The sequence below is a fragment of the Engraulis encrasicolus genome, unplaced genomic scaffold, assembly GCF_034702125.1.
Source record: "Engraulis encrasicolus isolate BLACKSEA-1 unplaced genomic scaffold, IST_EnEncr_1.0 scaffold_154_np1212, whole genome shotgun sequence".
NCBI classification, from domain to species: domain Eukaryota; kingdom Metazoa; phylum Chordata; class Actinopteri; order Clupeiformes; family Engraulidae; genus Engraulis; species Engraulis encrasicolus.
The window spans coordinates 55,230-72,387 of record NW_026945065.1 but is presented as its reverse complement, the minus strand read 5'-3'; the positions used below and the strand labels follow the sequence as shown (position 1 = coordinate 72,387).

Below are 17,158 nucleotides of genomic sequence, written 5' to 3'. Positions count from 1 at the left end.
CCCGTTGCTTTGCCATGGTGCTACGCTGCGCCGATTACAATTTTGGGCCGGGGGGGGCGGGGGCTGTCAGGGCCTAGGGTCAGGGCTGGATCCTCTTTTTCAGCCGGCCCATCTTAAGACTGCAATAATGCTAAGAATATTCCATTTTGATGTCATGCGATGAGACCAATAAGGATCCTCACACACCTGGGAGACATGTCATGAATACACTAGCAGCACACACACAGACATTCATTCATACAGACACACACGCAGCAATATACGGACATGCCCACACACAGAGACACTAACACACACACACACACACACACACACACACACACACACACACACACACACACACACACACACACACACACACACACACACACACACACACACACACACACACATTAGTGTGTGAAATACATGAGTAAGTGAAATACTGGAGCTTGTTTCACTAAGATAGACTGTGACACATTGGGAGGCGGGAGCTGGAGCAGGAGAGGCAGGAGCTGGAGCAGGAGAGGCAGGGCCAGGTGCAGGAGAGGCGGGGCCAGGTTCTGGAGCCGGAGAGGCGGGAACAGGCAGGCGAGTCGCCAGCAGGAGGGCCGGACTCGGAACAAACCTCAAACTAAACTGTGAGAGTCTTTTGCTTCTGTTTTTCTCATGGGAACATATCCTTGTTCCTCTCTTTCTCTCCCTTGTTTAGGCCTCTGTACATGTGTGAACGTGTCTGACTCTCCATCCTCATGGGCCTAGGTTATCAGTGTGACCTAATGCAGCCTTGCATTCTTGGCTGTACAACTAGATGACCATGGCTGTCTGGTCCTTGTGTGTGTAGCCTTGCATTCTTGGCTGCTGTACAACGAGATGACCATGACTGTCTATTCCTTGTGTATGTCAAATTACATTGGTTGTCTTTTCACTTTCCTCTGGTCTTATAACAACTACTCTCTTTTATCAATTTTATATTGTTTTTTTGTCTTAAACATCACCCAAAATTCACCACATTTACTTATTTATGTATTATTATATTGATCATATATATATATATGAGATAACAAAAGTAGAGATTTTAAACAGAAAAAGGGAACTGTAGGCTGACTGTTAAAATCTTCCTCTTGGTTGAATAATCCAAACGCGTTCATAAGAATTCTGATTGTCCGCCTAGCATTTTGAACACTGAAGCTTAGTGAGTGTTTCTTTGATTCAATGCATCGCGCGTCTGCCACAACTGGACTGCACCATTTTACATACATTTTTTTAGAGGGCTAAATGACGATATGATGGAGAACTCGAGAATAAAAGTCATGGAAATCAATAATCATGCATAATTGGCTCATTTTAAAGGATTCATTTTGAATATCATTTGAAAAAGGCCAAAAATAGCAATATATAATAAACCTTTTAATGATATTATAATTATATGGCCAGTACCTGTATGTTTGTACTCTTACACAGTCATGTCATGTTGACTCCCAGCCTTCAGAATCCACTATGCCCTGCCCTAAAATAACTAAAGCTTTGTCAATGATTTGCAATTGCACAAGCAAAAAGAATTCACCTTTATACAGGTGTGGGTGTCTCCATCATTCTCTGGGTGTCTTTATGACAGTAGTAGGGAGAGGTCCTGTTGAAGATGAGGATATAAGTCCTGGCATGAGGAGCCTGAGACCAGAAGCTTCTCCAGCTGAGAAGAGAGATGGAGTTCAGAATGAGGTTCACCTTACTGATGCTCTGCTGCTCTTATGCTGCTGTGGCCACGGCTCAAGGTGAGCTTTTGATATTCTATGATGTCCTATGTTATGTAAGAAGTGATGATGATGATGACGGTTGTTATTATTATTATTATTATTATTATTAATAAACTAATATTATTATTAACTACTATTATTATTATTAAACAGCATTTATTGTGATGTATAATGACGTGTGATCTATATAATTTCTACCGCTGCACCAGTGACAGAGATGCCAGGATGGGCAACTCAGACATCAGCAGGTACTGAACACCACACCGCTTATTTAGGTCTGATTTACTTCTAAAGCAGCCGTGACCTAATGGTTAGGCACATGGGTGCTGCCGCTAGTGGGGGAAAGGTGTTACAGATTCTAAAGGCCCAAGCCCTGACAGCACTGACAGGGGCCCTTAACGGGGCCCAAAATTAAAATCTTTCATGGGGGCCAAAATTTCTGGCGGTGTTCTGTAAAACTATCCTACACGTAATTTTATCCCACAATGCCCCACTGCGCAAGCCAGAGCATGAAACGTCATTTAGCCTACCGGAATTTTATCCTACATCAGCTGTGTGCAGTACCAGCAGATAAACGGAGTACTTTGGTTAAAAACAAAGCACAAGTTTTGAATGAGGAATGCATGCAATGATATTTCTCTCTTACCTTTCAACATTTTGGTTAAACAATGCACAAATACGGGGGCCGGACATGCGCCGCGTTTACTTTACACCACACTCCTGTGTGCAGGGCATGATCTGTTTTCATGTATTCTAACCGTTTCAGACTCATACCGGACATATTAAGTGGACGTCTCACGCTTGCAGTGTGTAAGCACCGTGAGTGATGTGGGACCAATGGGCCATGTGACTATAGACACACTCCCCAAAGAGGCGGCCATGTGACTATAGACACGCTCCCCAAAGAGGCGGCCATGTGACTATAGACACGCTCCCCAAAGAGGTCATAATCGAATAATTTGTGTAGGGTTTTGAGCATTTGGAATAAGGCTATAAGATAATAAAATGTGAAAAAAGTGAAGCGCTGTGAGTACTTTCCGGATTGACTGTATATGGCAGTCATGCATAATCGGTTAGGGCGTCAGTTTCAATGGAAAGGTGACTGGTGAGATAAAACAAAGAGGGACTGCAGTGGAATGCAGATGTGTGTTCATCTCCTATGCTAATCAAATTTATGACAATTAATAATATAATGTTTATAACTATGTACCGGTATATAATACTTAAAACGTATTGGCTTATTGGCAAGACTGGAAATCATTTCCTTGGGGGGAAAAACAAAACAAAATCAGATGTCACACGCCTCCCCTGTGATGCCTCCACGCCACCCCAGGGACCAATGGGCCATGTGACTATAGACACACTCCCCAAAGAGGCTTCTACTGTACAGTGTATGGCAGTCATGCATAAGCGGTTAGGGCGTCAGACTTGTAGCCCAAAGTTCGACTCCCGACCCGCCAGGTTCGTCATTCATAAGCGGTTAGGGCGTCAGACTTGTAGCCCAAAGTTCGACTCCCGACCCGCCAGGTTTGTCATGCATAAGCGGTTAGGGCGTCAGACTTGTAGCCCAAAGTTCGACTCCCGACCCGCCAGGTTCGTCATTCATAAGCGGTTAGGGCGTCAGACTTGTAGCCCAAAGTTCGACTCCCGACCCGCCAGGTTTGTGGGGGGAGTAAATAACCACTGCTCTCCCCCATCCTCCTCCATGACTGAGGTACCCTGTGCATGGTACCGCACCGTCGTACTGCTTCCTTTCAAGCGCCCTTGGGGGCTTCCCCCTTGCAGGCATAAATGCAATTTTGTTGTGTGCCCTGTGCACTTGTAATGCATGCTGTGGAGTGCTGTGTCACAATGACAATGGGAGTTGGAGCTTCCCAGTTGAGCTTTCACTTCACTTCATATACCGTACCTGCTACAACGTCATTAAATCTTTGTAGCTCTCCCCCAGTAGTCATACATGACATGTTTTACTGTTGCCTTAAAGGAGCATTCCTGCCAATTTCAATATGCTGTTGTATTGCTCATGCTACCCTTGACTTGTCAGTACCCGGTGATGCTGCATTTTGTGGCTCAGCCCTTTCCGAGATATGAGCTATTCTAATGGGGGCGGGTGTTTGCTTTCATTTTTAAAAATCTTAACATAGGCCTACTCCAAATATTTCCCCCATTGGTATTGCTGTTTGCTAGTTGTCTGCTGATGTTGCTAAACGTTTTGGATGTTTTTGGGAATACATCAAGATGATTTTTTGAAATGTAAACAAACACCTGCCCCCATTACAATGACCAGGATCTTTGAAAAGGCTGAAGAACAAACAAAAAAAATCTCAGGTACTGACAAGGGTATTGTTAGCATTACAACTGCATGTTGAAATTAGCTGAACTTACCCTTTAAAGACAAGATGTGGGTGTTTTTTTTATAGACAAACAATTAAACATTGGCAAAAGTAAGAGGTAGGCACTGCAAACACTACAAACTCTCATTGCAGCAGTTGGTTTTAATTATCTTTCTTTCCCAGCGCCTCACCTAACCTAATTTTCATGTTAATTGGAAGCAAACCTGAGTTGTCTTCTCAGTCAATTAGCTCTTTGCTTTGACAGTCTTGATACAGTAATGTATGTAATAATGTAATAATATAAATAATAATCTAATGTATTGTAATGTAACTCTCCAGGTAAACCTGAATTATGTTTCCTTCCCCTGGATGAGGGAACAAGTGAAGATGGAATGTTCATGATCTACCTCCACTACGACGCTGTGAAGGACAAGTGCTACCCGTTCAAGTACTTCGGCAGTGGAGGCAATGCCAACCGCTTTGAGTCTGAAAGGGACTGCATACGGAACTGCTCTGCCAACGCTAACACTCTATACCCCTCCCCAGGTAAGTGCCAGTTGAGCAGAGGTGTCAAAAGTAAATGTGGAAAAAAAGAAATGTAGTTTCCTTCCAACATAGGTAGCTTACTACAGTAGAGCTCTGTTGTCGCTCTTCTTAGGTTGTATACAATTGCCTACGAATTAGTAGCCTACTGTATATGGTAGATTTGTCACACCAAACTCCATTGGGCTACAACCCAACAATCAAACTAAACTGTAAATGTCCCCTCTTATCCAATATACACTGTATAGTAACACTTGACCTTTTGACCCCAGGGAGGCATATAGGGTGGTCTCTCTCTTCAGAATCACCTCAGCCTCTTTAAGGTTGCTTACTCATTACATCATTCATATATTGTTTACATATTTCAGTCACCCAGCCTCAAAGTAATGTGGGAAGGTCAATTAAAGAAAAGCAAATAAACAAACAACCATTGAGAAGATGGTAGAGGCAGTTTCAGGAGGCGTGATACAAGAAATCACATGTAGTCAGAATCCTAAATGTCTTCTGCCACATAGTGGCCAAAAAGCACTATGATTTACAACAAAAACACATTTTTTTGAGAAATAAATGTATTTATCTACTTACTTATTATGAAATTAAATTATTTATTTTTCTGATTTTCCCATCAAAACTCGCTCGCAGAATCTAAGGCCTGCCACCTACCCAAGACTTCGGGGGAGTGTTTTGGTCAGTATCTGCGTTATTACTACGACGCCCAGCAAAAGAGATGCGAGAAGTTCATCTGGACAGGCTGTGTTGGCAACGGCAACCGCTTCCTGGACGAGCTGTCCTGCAATAGCACATGCCATGGCATCGAAGGTGAGCAGCTGGCAGCAGGGGCAGTGACCGCCATGACAAACTTCCTTACTGGGCTATACGTATATTCTACTCTATTCTTTACAATAGTCAGGTGGTTGGAGGAGGAGTGGAAGGCAGCCTGGGAGGAGTTGTGGCAGAGTTTCCAGAGCCCACAAAAAAAGATCATGTTCCCACCGTCATGACGATGGTCACATATATCTGAAATCTCTTTAATGACTGCAAATGTCAGTTACCGGTAGCCTATACTATGCATGCATATCTCTAATGTGACCTATGGCTGTGTTGAATGTACAAGCACTGAGACAATTGTGGATTATAATATTACATCTATTTTATTTTATTTACTTGGGAGTATACTGTAAACTGTCATGCCCAGCTCCGCTGGTTGGTGTTTTGGCCTATAAAAGGCCTCCCATCAGCATGCTCGCTCGCTCTCTCTCTCTCATACTTGAAGCATACCTGTTTATATATTTACAATGCGCAGCGCGCCGAATTTTTAAAAAAAAAGTGCACTGTGTAAGATTCCCCTTTTCCTGTATTTCCTTTCCCCCTTTCCTAGTCATAATAAATACTTAGAATTTGATGGCAGTGGTAAGTATTCATGAAAAAGGTAACATTTCTGAATGGACAACATCAATTCTGGAAATAAACTACTAAAAATAGCCTATTACACAGTGCACATTTAAAGGCATATGTAATTTTTGTAATTTACAAAATAGAGAAAAGTATGGAAGATATATATTTCCGACATTTTGAACAGGTATACTCAGAAATAGATGGCGATGATAAATAGAAACGTTAACACTTGTGAATGGGCAGCATAATGTCTGGATATAAACTACTAAAACAAACTCTACCTTTAAAGGCCAACTTCAGATAAAACACAGTTTTACTCACTCCTTTTGAAAATCGGACGGTCACCCCAAGTTAAACCCACTTGCAAGGCTCTCGTAGCGGTGCGTCACCTCGCGTGGCTGTGTTTCCCGGTGTTTCCTAATTGACATAAATAATGCAGAGAAATGAGCGAATCACGAAAGCCTTTCTGTGTTGCGTCACATCGAAAGAAGGCGTTGCCCACAAAGGTTTATGTCGACCCTGTCATGAGCACTCTCTCTCCCTGGTAGCAACCTTAATTGCATTCAATTATCTGCCACTCTGCTCACTCTCTCCCTACTCTGCCTAACGAGCTCCACCTGGCTCCGCCCTGCTCTGCTCTTGTTACCTGGCCAGCTGCACTGCATTTCCCACTCACCATCCTCACCTTGCCTCACTCTGTTCTAATTACTCTGCCAGCTGCACTGCATTTCCCCACTAACCTCTCCCAGTATATCAAGCCCTGTTTTTCAGCCAAGCCCTGTCAGATCGTCTTCATACCTGGACCAGTAACCTGCCTGTCTGTCTACCCTCTGACTCCTACCTGTGATTCCGATCCGTTCTTGACTGCCTCCCTGTTCTACTGCCCCGGCTATCCCGACCTGCCTTCTGGATCTCGACTACTCTCCAATCTTCAGCCCCTCCGGTAACTCGATTCTGCCTTCTGTCTCTCACCACGATTATTGCCCAGCCCTGGTCTGTACTACTGCCTGCCATTCATATTGCTGTTGTGTGTGTGTTCCCCCAGGCCTCCGACCACCAGACGAGCGAGCCCAGACGCTTCACCACCCTCAGCCCGATACGCCGCTCGATCACTGGGGGACACACACACTAGGCACTTTGAACTGGAAACCCCCGGACACTTGGTGACCCCCGGAGCCCAGGTAACCCACAGGACCCTGAAAGACCCCTGAGCCCCAAGCACCCCTGGAACCCCTGACACCCCTGGCACTCCTAGCACCCCTGGAACCGGCACCTCCGAAGACCTCAAGATCCACTCACTCCTCTTCCCCCCCTGAACCCTTAAATAAACAACTCTGAATTTGAACTTGCGCTCTTGGGTCGTCTTCTGTCCGTGACAGAACGATCTGACCATCATGGACCCAGCGCACCCCCTGACCACTATGGAGGAAGAGCCAGAGATGACTGCCCTACAGCGTTTGGAGCGCACTGAGGGAGACATCAATCGGATGGCCGGCGACATCGTTTCCCTTCTCCAGCTAGGCAACCAACAACAACAGCAATTCAACCAGCAGCAACAACAGATCCAGCAGCAACAGCAACAGCAACAGCTTCAGCAGCAGCAGCAACAGTTTCAGCTACAACAGCAAGAGTTTCAACTGCAGCAACAACAGCTAGCCCAAGCCCTGCAACTACTCTCAAACCCGGCTACTCCACCTGCACCCACCCCTGGTTCTTCTGTTCCTGTACCACCGACACTCCTTCATCCCTCCGCTGGAGCTTCTCCAGATGCCCTAGGTCCCAATGCTGCAGGCCCGGCAGTGCTGCCACCAGATCCCCACGCTCCTGAACCAAAGATTGGGAACCCGGAACGTTTCGATGGGAACCAGAAGCAAGTAAGGCCATTCTTGAGCAGCTGCCGAATCCAGTTCGCACTACAGCCCAGGACCTTCTCAACGGAGGGAGCCAAGGTGGGGTATGTCATCACCCATCTCACCGGCCGAGCTCGGTTGTGGGGAACGGCAGAATTCGACCGGCAAACCCCAGCCTGTGCCTCTTTCAGTGCCTTTGAGGAGGAGATGTTAAAGGTCTTTGACCTAGTCTCGCCAACAGCCGAAGCGTCACAAGCTCTGCTCACCATCCGTCAGGGTAATCGGACAGTGGCAGACTTCTCCATTGACTTTCGTACCCTGGCCAGTCAAAGCTCGTTTAACTCAGAGGCACTGGTGCAAGCCTTCCTCCACAGCTTGGCGGACTATATCAAAGACGAGCTTGTTTCTCATGACCCGCCCTCAACACTTGATGCCGTCATTGACCTTGCCGTCCGCATTGACCGCCGTATACAGACCCGGAGGAGGGAGAAGGGGCGTCTCAGTCAACCTGCCATCCGCACTCGGGTTGATATCTCCTCTGCCCAGCCCCTGCCTGTCAAGTCCCAAAGTCAACTCAATCAGCCTGAGGCCATGGAGATTGGCCGTGCCTCTCTGACTCCCGAGGAGCGTCGGCGCCGTCTAAGCTCCAACCTTTGCCTCTACTGTGGTGGTGAAAATCACCGTGTCGCCAACTGTCCGGCAAAAGCCGCAGCTCACCAGGTGTAGGGGAGATCCGGGTGAGCTCAACAAATCTTCAGTCTCCCCCCATCCGAAAAACCCTGCTTCATCTCCGCCTTCAGCTTTCCGACACGACTCATACATTGGCCGCCCTTGTGGATTCCGGAGCCGAAGCAAACATCATGGACCCTGAGCTTGCACGGCAACTGGGCGTGAACCATCATCAACTGACACAACCCATTCCTGCACGAGCCCTGGATGGGCATCATCTTGGCACGGTCACTCACATCTCCGCCCCTGTGACAATTCTGTTGTCAGGAAACCACCAGGAGTCCATTCAGTTTCACCTCCTACACTCACCTGGCCAACCACTCATTCTCGGATACCCGTGGCTCCGTCAGCACAACCCCCACATCGACTGGGAGACAGGAACAGTCCGTGAGTGGGGAAGGAGTTGTCACCAGACCTGTTTAAGGGGGGCCACCCTGCCCGTTCACCGGGAAATATCTAACGCTACCCCCGACATATCCAATGTTCCGGCCTGTTACCACAGCCTGAAAGAGGTGTTCAACAAATCCAAGGCGACATCTCTACCCCCACACAGACCCTATGACTGCGTGATTGATCTCCTGCCTGGCACAGCACCTCCCAAGGGTCGTCTTTATTCACTGTCAGCCCCGGAAAGAAAGGCCATGGAAGACTACATTAATGACTCTCTTGCCGCCGGGATAATCAGACCGTCATCTTCCCCCGCAGGAGCGGGATTCTTCTTCGTCGGCAAGAAGGACGGTTCTCTTCGTCCATGCATAGATTACCGGGGTCTGAATGACATCACGGTTAAGAATCGCTACCCACTGCCCTTACTTTCGTCTGCCTTCGAACTGCTGCAGGGAGCCACCGTATTCACAAAGCTGGACCTTCGCAATGCCTACCATCTGGTGCGAGTGAGAGAGGGAGACGAATGGAAGACAGCGTTCAACACACCAATGCCCCAGCAGTTTTTCAAGCCCTAGTGAATGATATCCTCAGGGACATGCTAAATAAATTCGTATTTGTGTACCTTGACGATATTTTAATATTCTCAAAGACTCTGTCAGAACACACGCACCATGTCCAGTTGGTCCTGCGCCGCCTGCTGGAGAACTCTCTTTTCGTGAAGGCAGAGAAGTGCGAGTTCCATGCAAAAACTGTTTCATTCCTGGGGTATGTGGTGACCGAGGGCAGCATTCAGATGGATCTCACGAAGGTGTCGGCTGTCACTTCCTGGCCAGTTCCTGAGTCTCGGAAGAAGTTGCAACAGTTCTTGGGCTTTGCGAACTTTTATAGAAGGTTCATCAGAAACTATAGCACAGTGGCTGCACCACTCACGGCGCTAACCAGCACTAAACAACCGTACCAATGGACAGCAGCTGCTGACAAGGCCTTCAATATTCTCAAGACACGTTTCACTTCTGCTCCCATCCTCCAGATGCCAGATGCAGCAAGGCAGTTTGTGGTGGAGGTAGATGCTTCGGACGTGGGAGTGGGTGCAGTGCTTTCTCAAAGAGCAGCTGAGGATGGCAAGATGCACCCCTGTGCCTTCTACTCCCGTCGGCTAACCCCTGCTGAATGCAACTACGACATTGGGAACCGCGAGCTGTTGGCTGTCAAGCTCGCCCTTGAAGAATGGCGGCACTGGTTAGAGGGGTCAAAGGAACCATTCATAGTGTGGACAGACCACAAAAACCTGGAGTATATCCAAACAGCCAGGAGGCTGAACTCCCGTCAACAGCGGTGGTCTCTGTTCTTTACCCGCTTCAATTTCACGCTCTCCTACCGCCCGGGATCTCGCAACGTCAAACCTGATGCCCTTTCCCGGATGTTTCAGAAGGACGAGACCACTGCCATGACAGCCCCCATTCTTCCCAGCCACTTTGTCGTAGCGGCCCTCACCTGGGAGATCGAGAAGCAGGTCATGGAGGCTCTTCGAGACGAGCCAGGCCCAAGCACCAGCGCCCGCAACCGTCTGTTTGTTCCAGCAAACCTCAGGTCACCTGTGATTCAGTGGGGGCACGAATCCCGTCTGGCCTGTCATCCCGGCATCACTCGCACCCTTCATCTGGTCCGCCAGCGGTTCTGGTGGCGGCGGATGAGACGGGATGTCCGAGAATACATCCGAGCTTGTCCCACTTGTAACCGAAACAAGACCCCCAACCAGCCTCCTGCTGGGTTGCTGCAACCCCTACTCATACCCAAGAGGCCCTGGTCCCACGTTTCACTGGACTTTGTTACGGGTCTTCCGCCCTCTGACGGACACACAGTCATCCTTACCATTGTTGACCGCTTTAGTAAGATGACCCACTTCGTGCCCCTTCCCAAACTACCCTCTGCTAAGGAGACCGCCCAGGTGGTCCTGGAACAGGTGTTTCGTATCCATGGCCTACCCCAGGATATAGTGTCAGACCGGGGCCCGCAATTCTCAGCAACCTTTTGGAAGGAGTTCTGTCATCTCCTTGGGGCCACCGCCAGCCTATCGTCTGGATTCCACCCGCAGTCAAACGGCCAAACTGAACGCATGAACCAGGAGCTGGAGAAGGCACTGAGGTGCGTGGCCTCCCAAAATCCCCGGGCCTGGGCTCAACACCTGCTCTGGGTGGAATATGCCCATAATTCACTCACCAGTTCCTCCACCGGTTTCTCCCCCTTTCAGTGTGTCTACGGGTATCAACCTCCACTGTTTGCCAGCCAGGAAGCGGATGCCACATGTCCGTCTGCTCTTGCGTATGCCCGCCGCTGCCGCCGCACTTGGGCCCAGGCTCGCACTGTGCTCCTGAAGTCTGGAACCAGCTACGCCGTCGGTGCCAACCGACGGAGGACCCCAGCACCTACTTACCGGGTTGGTCAGAAGGTCTGGCTGTCTGCCCGGGATCTGCCGCTGCGGGTTGAATCACGAAAGCTGGCCCCTCGCTTCATTGGTCCTTTTCCTGTGCAGAGAGTCATCAGTCCAACAGCGGTCCGGCTTCAGTTGCCCGCTTCCATGCGGGTCCACCCCACCTTCCACGTCTCCAAGGTCAAGCCGGTCCATGAAAGTCCCCTGGTCCCTGCAGCTCCGGCGCCGCCTCCTCCGCGCCTCGTAGATGGCGGTCCTGTCTTCACCGTCCGGCGGCTGCTCCGCTCTAGGCGAAGGGGTAGGGGTCTCCAGTACCTCGTTGACTGGGAGGGATATGGTCCAGAGGAGAGGACCTGGATCCCGGCCAGGAGGATAGTGGACCGGACCCTCATCACTGACTTCCACCGACTACATCCTGATCAGCCTGCAATCCGTAGGGGCCGTCCAAGAGGGGTCCCTAGCCGTCCTGCCAACCCTGCTCCTGTCTCAGTGCCTGTCCTGTCTCCCGACCGTGACCCTCCAGCTCCTTCTGAGGATGAGGATATTCACTCGGACCGCTCGGAAGAGTTCTGACCCGCCGCCTGCTCCCCTCCACCCTCCCGGCATGATGTTGTTCTTGGGACTTCTGGGGCCGTCCCTTGGAGGGGGGGTCCTGTCATGAGCACTCTCTCTCCCTGGTAGCAACCTTAATTGCATTCAATTATCTGCCACTCTGCTCACTCTCTCCCTACTCTGCCTAACGAGCTCCACCTGGCTCCGCCCTGCTCTGCTCTTGTTACCTGGCCAGCTGCACTGCATTTCCCACTCACCATCCTCACCTTGCCTCACTCTGTTCTAATTACTCTGCCAGCTGCACTGCATTTCCCCACTAACCTCTCCCAGTATATCAAGCCCTGTTTTTCAGCCAAGCCCTGTCAGATCGTCTTCATACCTGGACCAGTAACCTGCCTGTCTGTCTACCCTCTGACTCCTACCTGTGATTCCGATCCGTTCTTGACTGCCTCCCTGTTCTACTGCCCCGGCTATCCCGACCTGCCTTCTGGATCTCGACTACTCTCCAATCTTCAGCCCCTCCGGTAACTCGATTCTGCCTTCTGTCTCTCACCACGATTATTGCCCAGCCCTGGTCTGTACTACTGCCTGCCATTCATATTGCTGTTGTGTGTGTGTTCCCCCAGGCCTCCGACCACCAGACGAGCGAGCCCAGACGCTTCACCACCCTCAGCCCGATACGCCGCTCGATCACTGGGGGACACACACACTAGGCACTTTGAACTGGAAACCCCCGGACACTTGGTGACCCCCGGAGCCCAGGTAACCCACAGGACCCTGAAAGACCCCTGAGCCCCAAGCACCCCTGGAACCCCTGACACCCCTGGCACTCCTAGCACCCCTGGAACCGGCACCTCCGAAGACCTCAAGATCCACTCACTCCTCTTCCCCCCCTGAACCCTTAAATAAACAACTCTGAATTTGAACTTGCGCTCTTGGGTCGTCTTCTGTCCGTGACAGACCCATTTTTCTAAAAACATGTCGAGTATTTTTTTTCTGCTTGTTTTCAAAACAAGCAACGTCTGGTGGCCCGAAACCTAGCTTAGCTTAGCTATCAGCTGGTTGCTACTCTCAGATACACACAAAGCACAAAGCCTCATACATACAGCATGCCCACTCTGGTTGCTCCGTGCCTGCAGCTCGCCTAGGGGTCGCTGTCGAAAGAGCACAGCCCTGAATGGAGCCTGCACGCCTCCGTTGGCGCCCCTATAGTGCAGTACCACCCGGGGAAGTGGCGACTCTGTTTCCCATTACAAGCTCTCCGAGGACAGGAGGACTGAGCCAATCAGAGACGCATTTCCACGAGAGCAGGAGGAGTGAGCCAATCAGAGACGCATTTCCAGGAGAAACCCGGAACACCCTCTCGTTTCTCCACCAGCCACCTTGCTAGCTTGCAAAAACGGCTTGAAACAAAGCAACCAGAACGTTTCTTTTAAAACAGGGCCAACGCGTTACACAGCGATATTAATGAAATGACGTTGAGAGGCGGCCTTTAAGTAATATTGATATTGATCAATTGGCATAAATATTCTGTCAGTATATGACATGGTGCAGGATGGCCAAAGAAATTGTCTACTGATGATATTGGAAAGGGAAGAAAGAGACCTTTCCCATGGTACCACACACTCACCCATACACAAAAACTATGTAAATAAAAACATCAATTGAAACAAAACAAGCAACGTCTGGTGGCCCGAAACCTAGCTTAGCTTAGCTATCAGCTGGTTGCTACTCTCAGATACGCACAAAACCTCATACATACAGCATGCCCACTCTGGCTGCTCCGTGCCTGCTGCTCGCCTAGGGGTCACTGTCGAAAGAGCACAGCCCTGAATGGAGCCTGCACGCCTCCGTTGGCGCCCCTATAGTGCAGTACCACCCGGGGAAGTGGCGACTCTGTTTCCCATTACAAGCTCTCCGAGGACAGGAGGACTGAGCCAATCAGAGATGCATTTCCACAAGAGCAGGAGGAGTGAGCCAATCAGAGACGCATTTCCACGAGAAACCCGGAACACCCTCTCGTTTCTCCACCAGCCACCTTGCCAGCTTGCAAAAACGGCTTGAAATAAAGCAACCAGAACGTTTTTTAAAACAGGACCAACGCGTTATACAGCAATATTAATGAAATGACGTTGAGAGGCGGCTTTTAAGTAATATTGATATTGATCAATTGGCATAAATATTCTGTCAGTATATGACATGGTGCAGGATGGCCAAAGAAATTGTCTACTGATGATATTGGAAAGGGAAGAAAGAGACCTTTCCCATGGTACCACACACTCACCCATACACAAAAACTATGTAAATAAAAACATCAATTGAAACGTGTATGCAAAAACTGAGATTAAAAAATACATTATCTCTAAAAATGAGGGAGGTCCAGACCTCCCTTACCTCATATGTGGCTACGGCCATGAATACTTATATGATATACTTTTTACAGACTCAAGATGTTTCAATGTAGTCCAAAGAAGCATGAAGTTAATATGCTTTTACTGAACTTCAAGTAACAATAAAATGTCATAGAAGTGTACTCCACACTTTTTATGGCATACTTTTTATTCAAAATTAATATTCAAATAAATAATATTTTACTGATATATAGCGGATAACTTGTAAATCATATATTTTTTAATAGTTTAATGTTTACAGTACCATAAACTGATGAATAAACTTGTGACCAAAATTTGAATCACTGATTGCTATTTGGAATGAAACTGGTTACAAATTCAGTGTAAAACGAGGCATAGAGAACTTTGGTAGCCCACAGTTTGTTTAGAAACAATGCCACTCTTACAGGCTGCGCCAGGCTGCGCCATATAGCCAACGCCAGTTTACTAGAGACTGTCGAGTGTGTCAATCCATGCCTGCAGTTCACCTAGAGTGCACTGTGGAGAGAGCGCAGTCTGAACTCACCCGTTGGCGCCCCTAGAGTGCAGTACCACCCGGGAAAGTAGTGAGTGGACACACTGGACAGTCTCTAGTAAACTGACTCTGGCGTTGGCTATATTGATAAAGATTAAAAGACAAAGATTAAAACATATCAATATGAATCACAGAAGATTAAACAACCTTAAGATAAGACATTAAAACTGCTATAGATTGTATGAAAGAAAAGAGATTAAAGAAAGCCATCCTGCTAACAGCTAATTTATAACAGAGGGGTTAAAACATTCAATTTGGTTTGTTAGTTTCCCTCATGAAATCCAACAAAATATTGTCAAGATATAAGTACTGCATATTTTACTTGGGTTGTGTGTGTGTGTGTGTGTGTGTGTGTGTGTGTGTGTGTGTGTGTGTGTGTGTGTGTGTGTGTGTGTGTGTATGTGTGTGTGTTCAGATCCTGAGAAGCCTATGGCGAAGCAGCTGGAGGACTTGGTGGCAAAGGCAGACGCCTGAAGAACCCACTGCTGATGTCATCAGCCCAAACTAATCAATCATCTCTCTTCCTCCTCAACTATCAACCAATCATGTCTGCCACAGAGACGCTCTATGGCACTCTACACATACAGTAGGTTTCCAGAGGCACTCTATGGCGCTCTATGGCCTATAACAGTGGTTCCCAACCTATGGGTCGGGACCCAACTTATGGGTCGCCAAAGATCCAAAGGGGGTCGCGGAGCCCTCTTGATTTTAAGGGGTTTCATTTGAAACACCATATATAGCCAATGTTGAATAAATGACAAAGCATTTCACTAAGAAGCATAGAAGCAACACATTGTAAGTGCTACATTAAACATGTATTCTATATTTGACCAAAGACGAATTGAGGAATAAAATAACTAAAATTAGTTTTCGCAGGAAACAGAGGGCATCTTGTGACTCCGTCTCGTGCGGAAGCTCGCGAGGTTGGGTCACCAAAGCTTACCATAGTAAAAACATGGGTCCCTTAAGAAAAAGGTTGGGAACCACTGGCCTATAAAGTAGGTTTCTAGAGGAGCTCTATGGCCCTCTATACATACAGTAGGTTTCCCGTTTACAAACATTTGTGCTGTGAGGAGGGACAAGATGATAAACAGCCAACCACGTGAGTGCATTTTTTGAGTGACCGCAGTTTCCAACAATCAGAGGTTGAAGAGTGCACAGCCAGGGGCGCACAGCCAGGGATTGTTTACAAACGGGAAACCCATGTATGATGAAATGATTATATTGCTCTTTTTTCCTTCTATGTACTTTAAAATGATTATTAAAGCATTCCAAAAGGCAACAAGCTGTCTGTGTGTATTTTCTGTCAGTGTTGGTGATCTACTAAAACTAAATCATTTAATTACTTTCTCATAATCCAAACTTTCTCATATAAGTATATGGCTATGTGGGTCAACTGTAATAAACATTTCAAATGATCCCATGGGCCAATTAAAATAACTCTGCGGGCCAGATTTTGCCCCCGGGTCTGAGTTTGACATCCCCGCTGTACACAATCGAATGCTTTCTCCACATCTCTGTACTCAAACATGTGTGTTGGATGTAACCACAATTGTAATTCAAAAAGGGGTAATGGAGAGGATATGTGGACATGCATCATGCATGTAGAAAGAAAAGTCTAAATGCATGTAGGTAGGATAGAGAGGATATTGCTGTCTTATTACATATGTGCTGATGCTGCAGCTTTTGGGATGATATTTGGAGTATATTGAGACTTTACAAAAAATAATTAATTAATGCACTGTTGTCAGACACTGACAAGTCAAGGGTAGCATCAGAAATAAAACTGCATGTTGAAATTGGCAGGAATCCACTTTTGATAACTCACAAAGGAATGATGCAATGTAAATAACTTGTTAGGCACTAACGTGATGGGAAAGAGACATTCGTACACAGTTGAAAACCAAGCTTTTATACTTTTATACTTGGTGAAGTTCCCGCTCCTCTGCTAGAGACTGCAAAAATGCTGAGAATATCCATATTGATCTCATGCGATGAGAGCAATAAGGATGCTCACATGCCTGGGAGACATGTCATGAAGACACTAGCGGCACACACACAGACATTCATTCATACAGACACACACACAGCAATGTACGGACATGCAGACTCACACAGAGACACTAACACACACACACACACACACACACATTAGTGTGTGAAATACATGAGTAAGTGAAATACTGGAGCTTGTTTCACTAAGATAGACTGTGACACATTGGGAGGCGGGAGCTGGAGCGGTAGTGGCAGGAGCTGGAGCAGGAGAGGCAGGAGCTG

At 47.8% G+C, this 17,158-nt stretch overlaps 1 protein-coding gene across 1 annotated transcript; it reads left to right on the top strand.

Annotated features, from left to right (window-relative positions):
* The first annotated feature begins 1,583 nt into the window (after positions 1–1,583).
* Positions 1,584–16,157, top strand: LOC134442413 (actinia tenebrosa protease inhibitors-like). The gene is made up of 5 exons (XM_063192584.1): positions 1,584–1,754; positions 1,946–1,984; positions 4,409–4,615; positions 5,255–5,431; positions 15,297–16,157. The coding sequence occupies exons 1-5, from the start codon at positions 1,685–1,687 to the stop codon at positions 15,353–15,355; spliced, it is 552 nt and encodes a 183-aa protein (XP_063048654.1). The 5' UTR covers positions 1,584–1,684; the 3' UTR covers positions 15,356–16,157.
* Positions 16,158–17,158: the final 1,001 nt, after the last annotated feature.